This window comes from Heterocephalus glaber, unplaced genomic scaffold (assembly GCF_053883595.1).
Source record: "Heterocephalus glaber isolate CG9 unplaced genomic scaffold, H.glaber_assembly_v1.0 deba00001472, whole genome shotgun sequence".
In the NCBI taxonomy this organism is placed as follows: domain Eukaryota; kingdom Metazoa; phylum Chordata; class Mammalia; order Rodentia; family Bathyergidae; genus Heterocephalus; species Heterocephalus glaber.
The window spans coordinates 28,537,010-28,557,368 of record NW_028258315.1 but is presented as its reverse complement, the minus strand read 5'-3'; the positions used below and the strand labels follow the sequence as shown (position 1 = coordinate 28,557,368).

The 20,359-nt window shown below is 39.9% G+C and overlaps 1 protein-coding gene across 2 annotated transcripts in view; it reads left to right on the top strand.

Annotated features, from left to right (window-relative positions):
- Positions 1-20,359, top strand: part of Pcnx2 (pecanex 2) — a 226,460-nt gene that overhangs the window by 2,861 nt on the left and 203,240 nt on the right. Inside the window, exons 1-5 of one of the 2 annotated variants that reach the window (XM_087181901.1) lie at positions 11,027-11,311; positions 12,394-12,599; positions 13,200-13,320; positions 13,989-14,025; positions 18,416-19,705. In XM_087181901.1, coding sequence (XP_087038027.1) covers positions 11,279-11,311; positions 12,394-12,599; positions 13,200-13,320; positions 13,989-14,025; positions 18,416-19,705 — 1,687 coding nt within the window. In that variant the 5' untranslated portion in view covers positions 11,027-11,278. Of the gene's footprint in view, positions 1-11,026; positions 11,312-12,393; positions 12,600-13,199; positions 13,321-13,988; positions 14,026-18,415; positions 19,706-20,359 lie in introns of those variants that run through there. The other variant, XM_087181900.1, reaches the window with a different exon arrangement.

The following is a 20,359-nucleotide window of genomic DNA, read 5'->3' as shown; positions in this document are numbered from 1 at the left end:
TTCCAGAAAGACACCTGGGTGCTCACTAATAGCAGGACCTCATTCAAATTTTTGTTATTTAATGTGTCCCGAACCTTTCCAGTTTAAGCACAATTTTAGTTTAAACATATTTAATCAAGACAATTACACTTTGGGGGAAATCTATCTTTTAATTTAATGGAGATCTTGAGTATTTAAATAGGAAATTTTATTAATTATTATCAAAGGAAACATTTCTAAGCCCTAAAATTTCCCTAGACTATCTGATGGGTAATGTGGGAACTAGCTTCTTCTTAGTATTTATAAAGGATTTTTATATTTACAAGCCACATGGCTACATCTGACTTCATGGAGGAGAGGGTTCAGACACCATGTGCCTTACAAGATAGACTGGTACATACCTTCCCCGGGAAGTTAGCAGATGCAGACACTGCCCTGAGCAACAGAGTGATGATTGCTGTTGTTGAGAGGCAGTTCAGGTCCCTCTGGTGAGGTAAGAAGCCCCATCTTGGCTCTGGCACTGGCGGAAGGCTTTGCAGGAGGCAGAGCTGCTCACTAGAGGCCCAGTGAATGGCCAGGAGTTAGCCCAGCAGATGGTAGAGAAGGTATAGCATCTCCAGCAAGGAGAATGACCTATATTTAGCTCTCAGTTGAGACTCTGGCTTATTTAAAGAATCCAGTTTCATTGTGGTTGTTGGGACACAGAGGGGGCAGTGAGGATTGAAATGAAAAGGTTACAGGGAACCATTAGCCAACCCACGTTTGCTTGTCCTACAGCCTGGAGGAGGTGTTGAAGGGCTGTCAGCAGTGGTAGGACACAGGCTAATTTATGTTTTGCAAAACTTCTGGTTATACTTTAGAGAATGGCTTAGAGAAGTAGTGCCAGAAAGATGATGTTGGCCTGTTCTCTTGTCTCATCCTGCATTAAAAATTCATTTCCAGTATTTCAGTAGATTTATAAAATGGCTGTCATGTTGTCGGGGCAGCCTGAGTCTAACATTTACTCAAGTTCTATGGCTGGTTATTTCTGATGCCTCATGTGGTCCGTGCTGGCCACATTTCCAGATCACTTTTGGCTCAAGGAGGTGGAAGAGCAGCTGACAGAGGTCTGGAATTGGTTCTCCAGGTGAGGAGGGAGTGGGCAAGGACAGTCACTGTCATTCTCACTTTGACACTGTCTTCCCCAGCATTCCTCTGGGTTTCTCTCATGGATGGTGTGGATCTGCTCTCCAGGCTCCTTTTTCATTGAATATATGACAGCTCACTTCTACCTCCATTGGAGAATCTGGGCCCTTCTGTGATTTTATAGTTTGGGTGTCCCCGTCCTTTATCTTGTGGTCTTAGTGTGTTCCAGGCAGAGTTCCTCTTAGGAGAGTGCTCCAAGGACACTTAGGAGAACCAGCCACTTCTGTAGGAAGCCCTGGTGCCTTGGATGGGCTAACATTTGGAAGCCAAAATCTAGGGCAGCAGTAGAGGTGGTCTTTGCCTCCAGACCTGCTCAGTAAACGGAGCTGGGGCACTGATCGATCTATTGATTGAGTAACCAATCAATTGAGAGTTTATTCTGAGACTTTGAATCCAGTTCAAATAAAAGGGATCTCCCTTTCACATTCCGCCTTCTATCTCATTTATTCCATGGTGTGAACTCTGGCTCACAGCAATGTCATCTGCTCAGTCCCTAAAGACATACAGGAATCATTACTCCCATAACGCTAGCATAGACACATCTTTAAGTAAAATTCAAGATTGTTTAGAAATAATTATTATTATTATTTTAAAATAAAGTTCAAGATTGTTTAGAAGAATTATCATTACTTTTAGAATTAACCCCACCAGTGGTATACTGCCAGAGTATTGTGTCATAGCATTACTTGGATGAATCCTTTCTTTTTCTTACTGTATTTCTGGTTCTTCTTCGTGGTTATTCTCTTAATCTGATTTAAACTTTTAGGTTCATCACTGAGTATATAGTTTTAGTTTTATTCTCCCATCTTTGTTGATTTAATAATTGTTGAAGGTGTAAAACACTAACATGTTTCAAAAACATGTGATAAAGTATGATGACTTGCTTTATCAAAGAGTTTCTCTGACTGCAGGTTGGAAAGTAGATCAGAGCAAGCAAAAATAGAAGTGGGTGACTCACAGGCTGTTTTAGTCTCCCAGCTGAGATGCGAGGGTGGTAGCAAAGATGGGGACATGTGGATAGGTTTTGATGGAACTTAGTGATCAGTTCACTTTTGGTGGAGAAGTGAAGGCCAGGGAGGAATCCTGGGTCTCCAGATGGCTAGGTAACTGGTTTGGGAGAGGATGTTGGAGTTTGGGAAACCAAACACCTGCTTTTTTCACACAGTCCTTTGGAGTTTTCTTTTAGATATCAAAGTGGAGGAGCTTAGATAATTGGATATAGGTGTTTACAGCTTAAAGGAAGAGCCAAGCTAGAGATGTGAATTTGAAAATCGTCAGTATAAAGATGAGATTTACTGCCAAGGGACCCAGTGAGATCTGCTAGGTGACAGTGGATAGAGAAAAGGGCCCCACAGTGTGCTGAGGAGCTCCATGCTCAGAGGCCGGGTGAAGAAAGGGGTGTCCACAAGAGCCTATGTCCAGAACCAGGAGGAGGAGAGCACCTCATCGTGAGCAACTGTGTTGGGCATTGCTGGGAACAGTGGAAATTGTCCTAGTGTTTGTCTTTAGAGATGTCGAGAATACTGTCTGTGAATGTTGGGAAGCAGAGGCCAGACAGTGTGGGATTAATGGGAAGAGAAGGAATGAAGACGGGTAAGATAATGCTGGGAGCACAGGAATGGCACCATCAGTGGGGCTTCCCCTCCCCAAAGCTGGAGGATCCAGGGGCTGGAGCTGGATTTGAATCCCCAGAGGTCCCTGGCCTGGTGCTTCATGCACAGCAGGTCATCACACTGCTTTGCCCATTATTGTACAGTACTCTGTACTGTACAGTCGGTGGTGTCCGGAAGTCTGTGGTCAGGCTGAGTCGGAAGGCTCACCACAAGGATGTGGCTCGAATCCAGAACCTTAAAAGAGCTTCAGAAGACAGCACCCATGTGTCAGCTTGCCTGCCTGCTCAGATTGCCAGTGTTTGCTGGTGACCTTTGTTTTATTTTCATGTAGCAATGATGAACTTCTTTGTGGTACTTATGTGATAATTGCACATTTTTCTCCCTACAAGTGAAACTTGGACTTGAAAAAATTATAGGCATATTGATTAAAACAAAAATGGTTTTTTACCTCATTTATTGTTATTAATCAATCTTAAGTATAGAAAAGAAATATAGAACTTTTGGATTATGACCGATATTAAGAATTTTCTAGTTTTGCTTCTTATTTTTTGACCTACATATTTATATCGGTTTATGTGTATGTTTCAGTTCCTTCCCCAAATCTTTACCATCTTGCAAGAAAAGCCAGAAAACTAATATTTATATCTCATTGGTCACCCTTCTCTTTTTTTAACCTACTTGTGCTTCCAAGACTATAGCTAGATACTTAATAGTCAGGGAAGAAAAAAAATGGCCGAATATATCCAACATACCTGAGCAATCCCTGAAACAATTTTTTTACTCAGAGAACAGTCATCTGGCTTTTTCATAATTCGTTTTTCTTACTATCTGTCATTATTCCTGACTGCGCAGGCAAGAAAAACACGCTCTGTTGGACTCGCTATCTGCATTATTTCATGATATTTATGAATTCGGGGTAGGAGGCAATGATAATGATGACCATGTAATGAGAGACACAAATGTTTTGGTGCCAGTTGTGTACCAGGAAGTGCGCTAATTATTTTAGACTTGTTATTTGTTTAATTTTCATAAAAATCTTGTCAAGAACTATATTCCCATTTCACAGAAGATAGAAATGTATAAAGGCTAAGTAACTTCCAGAGGCTACACAATTGCTAAATTGAGAAAATTTAGGATTAGAATTGTAAATACACACCACCTGTGTTCCACGAGGTCTATCCTGCCCTTCATCACACTCTCAAGACCAACTTAATATGCAGTAAATAGCCAGTCAAAAACATTGCTGAACAAATATTTACAAAAATATTATTGTACTTTTTTTCTCAATTTAGCATGTTGGGTAGCATCTGTAATTATTAAAAAGTGACATAGACAGTTATCAAAGAATACAGTCAATAAACATGAAAAATTATTTTACAACCAAAGAAGTCTATATTAGAAGGATTTTGCATGTCTAGACAAAAAAGATTCAAAAGACAATACCTAATATGGTATAAAGAACTAGCCATTTTCAAAAATTGAAAAGGATTTATGGACAAGACAAGTCATTGAAGCATTGTTTATCTTCACAGAAGACTAGAAACAGATGTGTGTTGATGGTTGGATGGATTATGGAACATTCTCATAGTGGATTACTATGCAGTTGTGAAAAAAGAATGAGAAAATAGACATTTCAGAGGGCTCTCCAGGTAACACTGTTAAGATAAATAAAACAGGAGATGTGTACTGACACAAAGGAAGGGAAAAATGAAGTGTACATGTACTTGCTTATATGTTGAAAAAGCAAAAGGGTAAATTAAAAATAGTTACCTACAGAGAGAGAGGAAAAGAACAAGGGAAAGCAGCAGAGAAATTAGCCTTGCTCTATAGTGTGGTAGCATAGCAGAACAAAGTCTTGCCTCGCACAACTTGAAGGACCGAGTTTATGGGCCTACAGATACAACTTCAATGAAAAACAACCATGAGGACATTTAACTACATCTGGCAATCTCGGTGTCAATGACTTCATGAGTAGTTTGAAATTATTTGTTAAAGTTTTGCTAATAATCATTTAATACTAATAATAACCATTATTTTCCTGGTCCTTTAGCCTTGTAACAAAAATTAAAAACAATAAAATGTTTCCATTTTGAAGATATTTTCATATTCAGTAAAATAGTTTTTATAAATTAAAATTTGCACTTCACAGACAAAAATATTGTTTGCATGTCACAGTGCTTTTAAAAATACAAATGCAAACTTCAAATAGTTGTTTTTTGAATCTGCTTCTTTTCTTATTTCATGAAAAATTAAAACAAATTTTCATAACCAAACATTAAGAGAATAACAATAGTTGTTATACTATGGGTCGTTAGCTTCAAAGTAGTTACTCAGGACAAGACATAAACCAAGAGATTCATGCAAAACAGAGACAAACATAATTTTTATGTAAACATTGAATGATAAAGAAGGTAAGAAGTCCTGTGTATTTAAAGAAAACCTTATTTTTGGTGATTATTTTATTTTTGAATGTTTTAATTAGCACATAATAATTGTGTATATTTACAAAGTACAGTATGATGTTTTGATCTGTGTATATGAAAAGATTAAATCACTAATTATGTTAATATCTTTGGTAATCAGAATTTAGTAAGGAGAAAATGAATCCAAATATAAATCAAAGAAATTATATAGAACTTTATAATCTTTAAAATTAGAAATATTACTCTGAAATTGAGATTTATTTTTCTAAAAATGTGTATTTTTTTAACTGTCTATTGAAAAACTAGAAGCACCAATAATCCAATGAGAATGGACAGGCCTAGAGCTCAGGCTATGGTCTTTAAATGCCATTTCCTTTCAGAATGAGCTAGGACTCTAGAAAAATGAATTCTAGATCTGTGCCAGAAAATGTACAAGAGAAATATGTAAGTAAAGAAGTTTTTAAAGAATACTAGGACATATTAAAAAGATTTGGGGCAAACTTGCAGATGCTGGCCAAATGGATTGGAAGAGGCAGGGCAGGGGTTAATAATGTGGTGTAAAAAGGAACATTCAGGAAGATGCTCTGTTCTGTTAGGAGGGCCTGCAGAAAGGAGAGCTGCTTAAAGGAATTAGGAGATCAGGGAGTCCGGTGGAGGAATGGGCCATACCTGCGTGCTGTAATCCTTGACTCTCTGGGAAATTTTCAGTAAATCTCTGCTCTCATTGTGGTCTGGTGAGGTGTATGGGCTTCCTGCAGATATAACAAAGTGCCAAGTGTCCCTTCATCAAGGAGGAGAAAGGGAGTGTTTTCTGCAAACTAGACACAAACGCTCATGCTAACTTCCAGTTCTGACCTCTTGCTTTCTCTTAATTTCAGCCTTATGGGTCTTATGCTGTAGTACATAGTTATGAGGATAAATCAAAACATAGTCTCCCTCCTTATTGTTTTTTTTCATTTTTTTCCCCTCATTAAGTTTATTGGTACATTTTAGGTATAAAATACAGTTACATTCATCATTGGGATCTTGTACCATTACATGAGTCTCTTGGTTCTTATTGTTTTTCCACTTCCCTTGCCCTCCCTTCACCCCCTCCACCCTTCCCTATTTGCAAAGATTTTGTTTCCATTTTTTTTCCTTTTCTCATATTTTTTCTTTTCCCTTCTTTGCTTTCCCCTACCTCTTCCACTTCCCCTACTCCTTTAGACCTTTACTTCCTATTACCCAATATCAATTATTCATTTTTAAAATTAAAATATCAAGACTTAGGAGACATTACCACAGATTTTACAGAATTTAAAAGGATATAGAAAGCATATTTCAAAAATCTGTTTTGAAATAAATTTGACAACTTCTAAGAAGTACCTTGGAAGACAAATTAATGAAACTAACTCTGGAGGAAATATAAAATTTGAATAGCACCTATTAAAGAAAGTATATTCCTAGCTTGAAAACCTACCTATATGACAACAACAGGCTCATATACATTTTAACTCATAAATTACATCAAACATTTAAAGCAGAAAAAAAAGGAACACTTCTCCCCTCATTTTAGGAAATCAACATTGTGTTAATCCTATAACTGGATAAAGATAATAGAAGAAAAAAGTATGAACATAGATAGAAATTTGTTTAACAAAACAAACTATTAGAAGTCAGACCTGGCAGTATGTAGAAAGTGGTTTTGTTATAGGGATGGCAGTGTTGGTTCAGCACTGGAAGATCCGCCCCCAAAAGTCATCATTTTAACAGAGGAAAGGAAAAAGCTATATGATCCTGTCACTAGTTGGAGAAAAAGTATTGGACTAAATTCCACAGCTGTTCATGGTTCAAGCTATCAGGAGACTAGAAGTAGAACAGAGCCTTCTCAACAGATTAAAGACATGCACTCCATACTTCCAGTGAAAACGCCTTATATGAATGGAGAAGATACAATGCTTTCTCCTTAAGGTGGGGAACAAGGGCAGATATGCTTACTCTTCATCTGTCCATTAAACTTTGAAACATAGGCCCAAACCAAAATAGTCTGCCAATAAAATGACACAATTAGGATAGGATTGGCAAGGTAGAAACAAAATCTTTATATGTAGATGAAATGATCATCTATGGAGAAAATACTAAGAAATCTCTGGGAGCCCCTAGAACTTTTATTTGAATTTAGCAGGATTAGAAAACATAAGGTATATACAAAAAATTCAGGTCTATGTATACTTGCTATAAATGAAGAATTGGATATTGAAATTTAAAAGTTATGTAGTAGTACAGAGGACCTAGAAAAGTAAAAAGAAAAAGAAAAAAAAAACAGTGTTGGAAGACATTTAGTACCTAATTTTAAGACTTCTTCTAAAGCTACAGTAATCAAGACAGTGTTGGTGTAAGGAAAGACATATAGATCATTGGAATAAAACAGAGAATCTAGAAATAGAACCACACATATGTGGTCCACTGAGTTTTGAAAAATTATTTAACATTAATGTTTTATAGAATATAAACTCAATTCAAGAGACGAGGAAGAGATAGTGTTGTCAGCAAATGGCACTAGAACACCTGGTATCCATATATAAAAAATTAACCTCAACCGTTTATTTCCATACATAAAAATAACTTGAAAGGATCTATGAACCTAAATATGAAAGCCTAAAAGTATAAAACTTTAAGAAGAAATTATAAGGGAAAATGTTTATGAATTTAGGGTAGGCAAGAACTGCCTAGGATACAAAAAAACATGATGTATAAAAGAAAAAAAAATTGATAAATGAGATTCCATCAAAATTTAGACCTTTAAGCCAGGTGTGGTGGCGCACTCCTGTAATCCCAGCACTTGGGAGGCTGAGGCAGGAGGATCACTGTGAGTTCGAGGCCAGCCTGGGCTATATAGGGAGTGCAGGGCCAGCCTGAACTACAAAGGGAAACCCTACCTCAAAAAACCAAAAAAAAAAAAAAAAAAAAAAAGAACTTTAAATGACATCATTAAAATGAAAAGTAGTCTTTAAACAGACATATTTACAATGCATATAACCCATGACCAGAATATATAAAGAACTCTTACAGCTCATTAATAGACAACCCAATTAAAAAGTAGACACAGGAGATGATAAATAGCCAGTACAGCACAAGGAAAGGTGTGCAACACTAGAATCAGAAAAATACTAATCAGTACAATAACAAGATTGAATTATACACTCATTAGGGAGATGAAGTTAAAAGTTTTAAAAACCTCGTCATGACTTTTTCTTTTTGTTGGATTCTCCCCCGTTGCATTTAATTTGTTATGCCCAGTGGATTCATTCTGCTGGGTTTCCTGGGGTTGTGATCCTCATTGTCTTTTCCTAGAATATTGTCTACAATTTTTTGGAGTGCCGGTTTGGTATTCATGAAGTTCCTAAGGTGCTGTTTTTCATGAAAGTATCTTATTTCTCCATCAATTTTGAAAGATAGTTTTGCAGGGCACATCAATCTATGTTGGAGGCTGTTTTCCTTTAGGGCTTGAAATACATCACTCCAAGATCTTCTTGCCTTGAGGGTTTGCATTGAGAAGTCTGCTGTGATTCTGATGGGCTTTCCTTTGTATGTGATTTGTTTCTTTTCTCTCACTGCTTGTAGAATTTTGTTCTTCTGTTGGGTTTCTGGAATCCTAACTATTATATGCCTATGTGTAGATTTTTTTTGATCAAGGCTAGCTGGAGTCCTATATGCCTCACTTATCTGTGTGTCAAGTTCTTTTCCCTTGCTTGGGAAGTTTTCTGCCATCACTTGTGTGAACAGTTTTTTTATGTCATCTGCACTCTCTCCTCTTTCTTCATTGACTCCAATCAGTCTTATGTTCTTCATTGCATTGTCTAGCAGCTGCTGGATTGATTTCTCATATTCCCTTACAATTTTAAAGAAATGTTTCTTTTCCTGGTCACTAATTGCAATCTTATCTTCTATATCTGAAATTCTGTCCTCACATTGGTTCATTCTGCTGTGTAGACTTTTGATGGAGTTCTTAATCTCCTGGAAATCTGTTTGCATCTGTTTTATGGATTCCATTTGTTTCCTATGTTGGGATTCCATCATGTTCCTCAGATCCTCTGTTTTTTTATCGGTGTCCTCTCTAGATTTATTAATCATGTCTTTCACTATGAGCAAAATCTTTGCTGTTATCTGAGAAATTATTTCTGATTTCATTTTTCCCAGATCCTCTTTAGTTGCCAGTTCAGAGAGTCCAGGTAGTTGAGTATCAGATTGTTCCATCTTGTTTCCCTTTGGAGTTGCTGTAGGTGATCCGGAAGTCTGTTTTTGAGGCTTGCTTACATGTCTTCTCATTTCCACCGGGGGGTGGGGTGCTTCTGGCGCCTGCGCGGCTCACCTTCTCTGCCCTAGGAGCGTGGAATTTTGGCAGGGGAGCCTCCTCTCAGGCTCTGGGACTGGCTCACCTTCTCTGCCCTAAGAGAGTGGAATGGCGGGGGGGTGTGTCCTGGGTGCTGGGACTGCTCACCTTCTCTGCCCTAGGAGCATGGAATGGCAGTGGGGGAGCCTCCTCCCGGGTGCTGGGACTGGCTCACCTTCTCTGCCCTAGGAGTGTGGAATGGCGGCGGGGGAGCCTCCCCCCAGGCACTGGGACTCTCCCTCCTTATTGTGATAAGCCAGATTTTTTTCCAAATAATCTTTCCAGTGAGCCCTACATATCCTTTATCTCTCTCCCTCCCTCCCTAGCTTCTCTCCTAGGGTCTGAGAGCTTTCCAGTTTATATCTGTTTTGATATGAATGGACTCCTCCTCGTGGAAGCAGAGCCCCAGGGTCCATCAAGCTAAGCTTCCATAGAAAGTAGAACTCAAACTTCAGGGGTTCAATGAATAAGGTTGTTTCCTGTTTTGAGTCCATCCTAATCCTTTAGGGCCTTACTCCATGGCCTTCCCTATCCCCAGGCTGAAGGCATCTTCATGGTCTTGTAGAAGCATCATTTGGAGAGCCATGGTCCCTGAGGTCACCCGGATAAGCAGAGAGGATGGGTTGGAGGTGTGAAGGTCTCAACTGTTCAGACTCCACATTTCTGCCCACTATCCCTGGCCTGAGGGCCACACAAAGACACAGCCAACTGCAGGAGAGGCTGGGAATGCAGAGGTGGGGAGGGAGCCCCAGGAAGTTCTCTTTGTGCACTTTCAGGACTACCAAGCTCAAATTATGGGACAATTGGGACAAATTTTCAAACTATTTGAATATAATTTGTATATTATGCTGCTGTAGCCTACTCTCATGGCCACCTGGAGTGTTTTCTCCTTTTATATTATCTGTTTATTTAACTCTCTAGTTTTAACCTGGTTTTTTTTTTTTTCCAGAATTGGGAATTGGACTCAGTGCCTTCACACTGAGCTACATCTCCAACCCTTTTTAATTTTTGAGACGGGGTCTTGCTAAGTCACTAAGTTTTTCAGGCTAGGCTCAAACTTGCAGTTCTCCGGCCTCAGCTTCCCAGAGTACTAGGTTTACAGGCATGCACCATTATGCCCAGCTTGTAGCCTAAACTTGTTTTTGGTACCAGGGATCAAACTCAGGACCTTACGCTTGCGAGGCATGTGGCGGCACCACTGAGCTAAATCCTCAGCCCTAGCCTAAACTTTTAAAACTTGAAATAGTTTAGAAAAAGTGCTGAGGGCTATTAGTGTCCTGTGCTTGCAACTTTCCCTTGTATTCCACACATTCTTCCCAGCTTTGAAGCAGGAGGTGTGAGTATAAATATGGGATTTACCTGCTTCCATATAGGGCCTAATTTTGCCTATCATCTGCCAAGTTGTGTTTTATCATTCATTCATGTATTTATTAATTTGTATTTACTTGTAGATTTTTTTCTCTGTGGAGCAAATGCAACTCTATGATAGTGAAGATTCTTCTCTTCATCGTTCCTTGTTGGTGATAGGTGTGCTTTGTTTTCATCCTTCTTTTTGTTTGACCTTCTATTTGAAGGACTGACCCTCAAATTGGACCTCTTTGGCAAGATGTATTGTGACCTTTCCATTGCTGTGATAAAATGTTTGAGAAAAACAACTTAGAGAAAGGAAGGATTGTTTTGGCCCATGGTTTCAAAGGTTGCTGTCCATGATCAGCTGGCTCCCTTACTGTGGCCCTGAGGTGAGGCAGAACATTGTGACAGAAGGGTGTGGTGGAAAAAAGCTGCCTCATGGCACTCATGAAGCAAAGGGTACTTTCTCCCTCTCTTTTCATTCCATCCTGGCCCCCAGGCTGTTGGTTGGTGCCACCCACATTCAGGGTGCCCCCTGCCCCCCCAGATTGGTGTCCCACATGCCAGTCATCTCTGAAATCATCCTCACAAACAAAATCAGCAATGTGCTTTGCTAGTTTCCTGGACATGTCTAATTCAATCATGTTGACCACCAAGATAAACCGTCAGAGTGTGCAGGGGCTTGCCAGGTACTGGTGTCCATGGGCCTGGCTGTGCTTAGATTCATGGGTCACCAGATTGTAGAAATCCTCCTGGGAGACCTGTGGGCACAGAGGCCAGTGCCTCGGTCCAGATGATCACAATCTGTGTTCATCCCAAGGGATGAGAATTGGTTTAGGAAGAGTAGGAGGCCCTGTGATGGTCCATGGTCCTGGGAGAGATCTGGAAAGCTTGGAAGTTGGGGAGCACTGTGGAGGGGACATTTCCATGTGTCCCAGGAACTCTCTTTGTTCTTTGAGGGGATTGGACAGGACTAAGCAGACTTTCTCCAGGGTCTTTTGTGACACTTGGAGGTGTGCCAGCCTACTGGTGCCGACCTACTGGGAGGTTGGAGAGGGGAAAGAGGGGAGTGGTTCAGACTTTGCTCCTCCTCTCTTTCTCTCAAAGAGCTCCACACAGCCCCTTGTGTTTTATGAGGTCTTTCTCTGGCCAGATGCACAGAGTGACAGATCCACTGCACACAGGGGCTGATGGCAAGTGGTGGGAGTTTCCTCTAATATGTGCTTTTCTCTGTGAGGCTCCTGCCTGCAGATCACAAGTTAGTCATCACAGTGACTGGAACAGAACCTGAAAAATAAGAAAGACACTCCGTAAACAGATAGCAGCTCTTTCTCCTTGGTCGTTTTACCTGGGACAAGTCACTTAATTAATAAAATGTGAAATCCTGCCCAATTGATGCTTGATAAATTGTCCAAAAATGTTTCCAGTTTAAAACAAGAATGCAATTGTTTTTCTCTTTCCTCTCGTTTAGGCTTTCCCACCAACCATGATAACTGCCTTGTTCTACTGCAGTTCTGTGACTGTGCTCTTCACAATCATCAAAGTGGTCAGCTACCGCCTGCACCTCATGTTTGATAAAGGAGAGGTGATACAGCAGAGGTCCCCCAGGAAGATGGAAAAGCCAAAGAAAGACAGAGAGGCCAACAGTGAACACGCCACTAATCCCAAACATCTCAGGTAAGCTAGCCAGTGATTGTGTTCATTTGTCACTGAAATCTTTCAGTTTTGATTAAAATGATGTTTCTCATTCATTAGTTGTTTATGAAAATAAACCAGTACAGATGAACAGAGATCTAAATAATTAACTATATTATACTTAAGCTTAAAATTGACTTGCATAGTCAGGATGGCTTAACTGGCTATCAGTGTGACCTTACACCATGACCTAAAATTCAGTTGCCTTAGGTTTAGCATTGCAAAATACTCTACTTCAGTATTATTTATTTTATTATTTAACTGCTTACTACATGTCAGAATATTTTAAAGAATAAAATTTGTTTGTTGATATAAAAGTATATTTTGGATAAAATTGAAATATTAACAGTAATTCTTTGGGGAAGCACTATTGTAACCATTCTTGTATTATTTCTTAAAGTTCCTTAAGGAAGTCCTCTAATAATGTTAAAGTAATGATTGTTACTCTCTCTTAGAAATAAGATTTGTATATAAGGGAAATGACAAAATGGACTAAGGGAAAAAAACAGTTTGGGATAAATACTGACAGCCATAGTTCTGCTTGGTGACATCACTCCTCTTTGTTTCTCTCGTTTGGATCAGCAATACCAGGCCAATTCACAGCAGCAAGAAAGAAGAGATGGGTGGGGGTGTCCCCACACCTCCCCTCCACTGCAGCTCCCATGGGCAAAGCCTCAGCTCACATCGCTCTTCGGGGCCGCTGGTCTGTGGGCTTTTTCCTGTTTCACCTTCCTGTTGCTCTGTGTGGGTCCCTTGGTTGGCAGCAGTTGGGGCTGTGACCCCGGATGTGTCACTGGGTGGATTCTTCAGGGTGTGGAAATGGTCAAAGTGTACTCTTGGGACCATTGGGCAAACACCCAGTCATATATTCAAAGCATGCCCACCAGCCTCCTCTGCAATCTTCCCCTGGCCAGAGAGCCTTGGGCACAGATCTTTCCTTCCTTATCCTTTGTCTTGTCTCTCCTCCATTTAGTCATCACATTTACAAAGCCTCCCACTTGGAGTTGACCCCACCTCCCCACTGCTTTCCACATTAAGTTACATTTGTCTCTTGCAAAGTCAATAAATTACCTTTTTTTCCCTAGAGTAACTTTATTGGCTATGTTCATCATAATATAAATTGTGCCTTATTCCTTCTTCTTTTCCTTTTTAATTAGCAAAACTCCCTTTGTCACAGTACAGTTGTCTTGGCAAGATGTCTGTACTTAGTACATTTTTGTATGCATCTTGCCTTCCCATTTTGTTGTAGCTTAAGGAGTGGGTGGACACGGAAGTGTTTCTTCCATATTTAGAAAAGCAGTGGCTGCTGATGGGGTGGACATGTGCACTGAGTTGAGTCGTATATTGGCTTTTGTTTTCTTATTTCTTTAGGAGTTGCCCGTGCAGGAAACAGTGGAAGATCTCAAAGGTAGAGTGCTGTCATCATTTAATATTCTATCGCAGCATTATCCTCAGTGAGGTGAGAAATATTTGACGAGACAGAATGCCAGTGCATTAACTGAACATTAGAACCACACTTAAGGAGGCATAGTTATATTTTAACTTTATTTCTTTAAGTATTAATTTGTAGTATTTCTCATTGGAATTGTCTACATTCAAATGGTGATATTTTATTGTAATTTCTGTTGTTTCTGCCTCATTTTCATACAGCTCATAATAGCAGATACGGAATAAGTTTATTATTGGCATACACACTTTATTACAGTAGATACATTGAAAAATGACAGGTGAAATTATGTAGCATTCTGCATAAACACATTTCTTTCAAGTTACACATTTCATTTTGGGGAATTTAATTTTAGCTTAAATTTTTTTTGGTTTTGTTTACTACTAAGATTTTATGTTACTGTCTTTTGATGACCTTCAAAAGACTTAGAAAAGGCCTGTCTTGGTTACTTTTCTCATTGCTGAGACAAAATACTGACACCAAAGGTAAAGGAGGAAAGATTTATTTCAGCTCACAGTTTGTAGAGGTTTCAGTTCATGGTCAGCTGGCTCCAAGGCAGGGTGGCATGGCTGAGGGGTATTGCAGAGGAGAAACAGTCCATGGCAAGCAGGTAGGAGAGGGCAAAGCAGGAATCAGCAGCAGCAAGCCTACCTCTCCCTTTTTATCCCACCTTTTGGGTGGTGCCACCCATACCCAGGGTGGGGCTTCCATTATCTACACCCAGAACTATGCTAAACCAATCACCTCCCCTTAATCCCAGCATCACACACCTAGATCCAGCCTCCTCCAAAAATCCCTACCTTTGACTGCATGAGGCTTTGGGGGGCATCTAGACACCAGTCCTAATAAAGCTTTTGGAAAGCTGAATGAAATCTTTCCTTTCTCTGAATTTTTTGTTTTGTGGTACTGAGGGTGAAGCCAGGACCTTCACATTGAGCTACATCCCCAGTGCTTTTTTGAGTTTTTTATTTTATTTTATTTTACTTTTTGGTACCAGGGATTGAACTCAGGACCTTGGGCTTGCAAGGCAGGTGATGGAACCACTGAGCTAAATCCCCTGGCCCTTGATTTTTTATTTTGATAAAGGTCACTAAGTTACTCCTAACTTGAACTTGAATCTTCCCCTCTTAGCTTCCCAGGGTTCTGGGATTATAGGTGTGTGCCACTGCACTTGGCTCTGCAATTCTATTTTTCCCCCAGTACTTCTACAAAAACAAACTTTATGCACCATCCAAAATTTGAAAAAAATTTAAAATTTTATTTTCTGGAAAACAGCTAAAATTAGCATCATGGCCCTAAACCCCTAAAATGAAATTTCTTTTTGCTTTATTCAGCTACATTCCATTATAAAAATAAAAGATTATCCAGATTCTTTTGTGTATATTCCTAGTACTGATATAAAATGAACATTAGTTAAGGTTCCACTATTCTAGCCACATATATGCTTTTTAACAATGTTATGTACTTTGTGTTTATTTTTACAGGCACACAGGGAAGCACAGCTTTTCCCTCATATTAAACCATTTCTTCTAGATTAGTTGTCCTGTTAGAACCCCCTCCTGTGTCCTGTGAATATCCGTTCTAGCTCCTTACCCTTACCATTCCAATTATTTCCTTCTTTTTTTATTTGTCCTAGGAATTGAATAGAGATTTTGCATATACCATTTCATTCTGAAGCACAGCTAGTTAAATGTACAGGTGTCGTTTAAAGTATTCTTGACTACTAAACCTATGGTTTTTGTTTGTTTGCTTTTAGTAACACTGCACCCAAGCAATGTGTCCCCCCGCCTTATTTCAATCTTAGTCTTTCTATTGTTAAAGGAACAATGAATTCATTTCTTTTAATAGTTTCTTGAGAAAGATGTGTGAAATCCAACAGCCTTTCGTGCTAAAAACACTAAACAAATTGGGATTATAAGAGAATATCCCAAACCCAATAAAAGCCACCTATGAAACACTCAAAGCTAATATTCAAATGCTTTCTCCATAAAACCAGAAACAAGGCAGTGATAGCCACTCTCATTATTCTTATTTAACATTGTACAAGAAACTCAAACCAGAGCAATTAATGAAAAAAAAGAAATAAAAGGCAACAAGACTGGAAAAGAAAAAGTATCTCTATTCACTGAGAACATCATGGAAAATCCTAAAGAATCCATTAAAAAGCTATTAGAACTAATAAGTAAGTTCAGTATATTTGAGAATATGAAATCAATGTGCAAAAATCAATTATATTTCTACACTAGCAATGAACAATGAAATGAAATTAAGAACCCAGTTTTAGTTACAGCATCTAAAAGAGTAAAATACTTGGGAGTAAATTTGACAAAAGAAATGCAAGACTTGTAAACGAAAAATGACGAAACATTGTTAAAAGAAATTAAGGAAGAGAAGCATTCCACAATCATGGATTGGAAGAATTTATATTGTTCAGATAAAAATACTCCCTGAATTTATCTACAAACTCATCACAATCTTTAGCAAAGTCCCAGTTGTCTTTCTGCAGAAATTAACAGATCACATGGAAATGTAATAGACCAGAATAGCTAAAACAGTCTTTGGAGAAAAAAAAGCCAGAGATTATTATTTTGGTTTAGAAAGACCAAGTAACTTGCCCAAGGCAGCAAGTTAGTACATAGCAGAGCCAAGGATTTGTGACTGTAAGACCCAGATATATTGTTAAATCACATGACTCTGCCTCTTTGAAAAAAATCTATCTCCCTACTTCCTATTATCTATCTTTTATTTATACTTTGGGTTTCTTATGTAAGAGAAACCATGCAGTATTTAAGTTTGTGTGTCTGATTTATTTTATTTCATCTTATGGTTCAAGATGCATCCATTTTCCTACAAATGACTCAGGTTTACCTTTATGAGAGTAGTACTCTACTGTGTATAAATACCACATTTTCTTTATCCATTTGTCTGTCGATGGACATATAGGCTGCTTCCTAAATTTACCTATTATGAATTGTGGTGCTATACACGTGAGTATGTATGTATCCCCATAATATGATGTCTTTAACTCTTTGAGGAAGATGCCTAGAAGAGAATAGCTAGGTGAAACAGAATTTCTAGTTTTAGTTTTTTGAGAAACCTCCATACTGATTTCCACAGTGGTTGCACCAGTTTACATTCCAACCAACAATGTGGAACTGTTCCTTTTTCCTTCTGCAGCAGCATTTGTTATTATCTGATTGCTTAATGATAGCCATTCTTTCTGGAGTAAGATGGGATCTCATTGTTGTTTGCATCTCTCTAATGGCCAGTGATGTTGAATATTTTTTCATGTATTTATTGACCATTTATACTTCTCTGAAGTGTCAATTCATTTAAGTTGCCCATATTTTGATTGGGTCTTTTATTTGAGGGGAGGATCTAATTTTTTTAAGTTCTTTATATATTCTAGATATTAGTTGTTATGCTTTGTGTTTAGGTGCCCCCCCCCCCCCCCCCCGCAAAGCCTCACGTGGATGAGGTGGGGCTTTCTTTTTCAGAAGTAGTTTAACCTGGAATGTGTGATGCTGGGGTTAAGTGATTACTAAACCACTACATGTAAGGGATTAGTTTGGCACCACCCTGATCCCAGTAGTTTGAATAAGATAAAAGGGGCAGGGAGACACCGGTAACTCTCTCTCTTGTTGCTGCTGCCGCCTTGTGCGTGCCATGTTGTTTCTCCTCTGCAATGCCTATTTGCCATCCCTGCCTTGGAGCCAGCTGATTATGGAGTGAAACCTCTACAAACTGTAAGCCAAATAAACCCCTTCCCTTCCAACTTTTGGTGTCGGGTAATTTGTCTCTGCAACGAGATAAAAGTAACTAACACATTAGTCCTCTATCTGAAGAGTAGCTGACAAAAATTTTTTCCCATTCTGTAGATTGTCTCTTCACTTGTTGTGAAGAAGGTTGTTTCCTTTGCTGTACAGAAGCTTTTAAATTTAATATAATGCCATTTGTTGATTTTTGGTAGTATTTCTTGTACCATTGGGGTTCTGTTCAGAAACCCTTTGCTTATACCTGTGCCTTCAAGAGTTTTACATATTTTATCTTCCAGCAGATAATTTGTTTCAAAATTTTAAAAATATATAAATAAAAATGGCTAGAGTTGTAACCTCAGTGAGAAGGCCCTGGGTTCAATCCCCAGCACAAGTGCTGGAAAACAACAACACAAATATAGACATTTTAGTACCATTTCACAGGGGAAGTGATATTCTTAAAAATAAGCATCCAAGCTCATTTGTTCCCAAGACTTTGAGTTTTTGCTATTTGTTCATCACTTTCGGTACTTGCTCTGGGAGTTTGTTCATCCACTTCAGGTAGTGATGAGGTTTCTCTTTGTGGTTCGCCTCAGGAGTCATTCTGTCCAAGGACCACCCTGGAGCACCAATGTCGTCTACCTCACCTGGCATCAAGACGGAAAGCTTACCTGCTTCTCAGGTGTGCTTGCCAGAACCCATGCCCAGGTCAGCAGGACTTACCAATCCGGCTGTCCCAGAAGCTCTCATCAACGAGCAAAGGAGGGGACGAGAAGGCCAGGGGCAGTGCCCGCCTTGCCACAGGTCTGAGGGTGGCTTAGTAGACAGGGAAGATTTGAAGAAGTTGCCACGCCTGTCTTTATCCCAATATGATCTACTAGAAACAGATGTTTCTTTCCAGCCCTGGGGTAGTGAGAATTCAGTACTGATTCCAGAGCCAGTCACCTGTCCCCAAGGCTCCATAAGGGAGCAGTTGCAAAGCAGGTCACCACAGGACAGCCTGAGCAACAGTTGCCCCCAGTGTCATACTGTCATGGCCAAACCAGCAGAGAGGCTGGCGGGCACTTCCAGCCAGGTGGACTTGCCCTTTAGCCAGGGCATAAACTCCTCAGATAGTGAGGTGACTGTGACTCTCATTGATACCTCTCAGCCTGGGGACCCGTTAAGTCTGCATGAGCCCATTAAAATCGTCATCACAATGAGCAGTAACTCCATGACAGAGGAGGGGAGCTGCCTCCACCTGAAGGTGACAGGCACAGAGCAGGTTGGCCCAAGGTCTCATATGGAGCCAGCTTCCCCAAGGGGGGCCAGTCCTCCAAAGGCAGAGCATATCCAAATTCCTGTGATCACCCTTGAACTGTCTGAGGATGGAGGAGGAGGTGTCACTGGGCCTGAGGGCCACGGAAGTCAGAGAAGTCCAGATAGACTGAGGGTGGAGGCCTCTGATCAGTGCTCTTCTGAGGAGGCAGGAAGAGCCACAGAGGCCTGCAGTCCTGGCCCAAGGCATGCCAGGGAACCAGCCCAGGCTTCCACACCCCCATTGGCCTCCGAGGCTGAGGGTGAGGGGGACAGCCAGGCTAGCCTGGACCCAGCTTCTGATAAGGGCAGCCACGAGAAGAGACATGCCCGTGTGCTCAGTGTGGACAGCGGGACCCATGTCTTCTTGAGCAGAAGTTCTATGGATGTGGTTAGTGACAAGGAGAAAACTATACCTACTTCCAAATCTGACCTGGAGGCGAAGGAGGGGCAGATTCCTAATGAGTCCAACTTCCTGGAGTTTGTCTCCCTGTTGGAATCAATCAACACTTCCAAGGTGGTGACCTCCACTCAGCTAAAGGGCTCAGCAGATCAACATGGAACCAGTGAAGCCAGAGGACTTCATGGAGGTACATCTCTTTCTTCTTCTTTGGGTGGCAAGTTGAGCCTCTCTTTGTCCTTTGCCCCTGTGGTCTGTTCTGATCAATCATTTACTGTTCAGCTTTGTGTCTATGTGTGCTGAATGTGCTGGTACTGAGCTGGATGATGAGCAACACACTTACAGGTAGAGTATCCTTATCCTAAATGCTGGAAGATCCCAATCCATGAGTGTTTCAGATTTTGGATTTTTTTAGGTTTTGGAATATTTTCATATACACAATGAGATATGTTGAGGATGAGACCAGAGTCTACAGGTGAAATTCACGTTCATGTTTAGACTCATTTATGTTCCACATACACTTCAGATAAATATTTGGAAGACAATTTTCAGCAGTATTTTTAGTGTACCTGCATTTTGACTGTGATCTATCACATGCGATCAGGTGTGGAGTTTTCCTTTTGGGTGGCATGTTGCTGCTCAGGAAGTTTACAGTTTGGGACCATTTTGGATTTTCAGATTGGAGATACTATACCTCTATTGGTTGACCATACCAGAAAAATTAAAGCAATATAATGAATTTTTAGCTTCCCTAGAAAGCAAGAATGTATTTGCAGGGAAATAAGTATATTTTACAATAGTGACAAGAAAATATGTGAGATGTGAAGATGCATCCTGGTAAAAG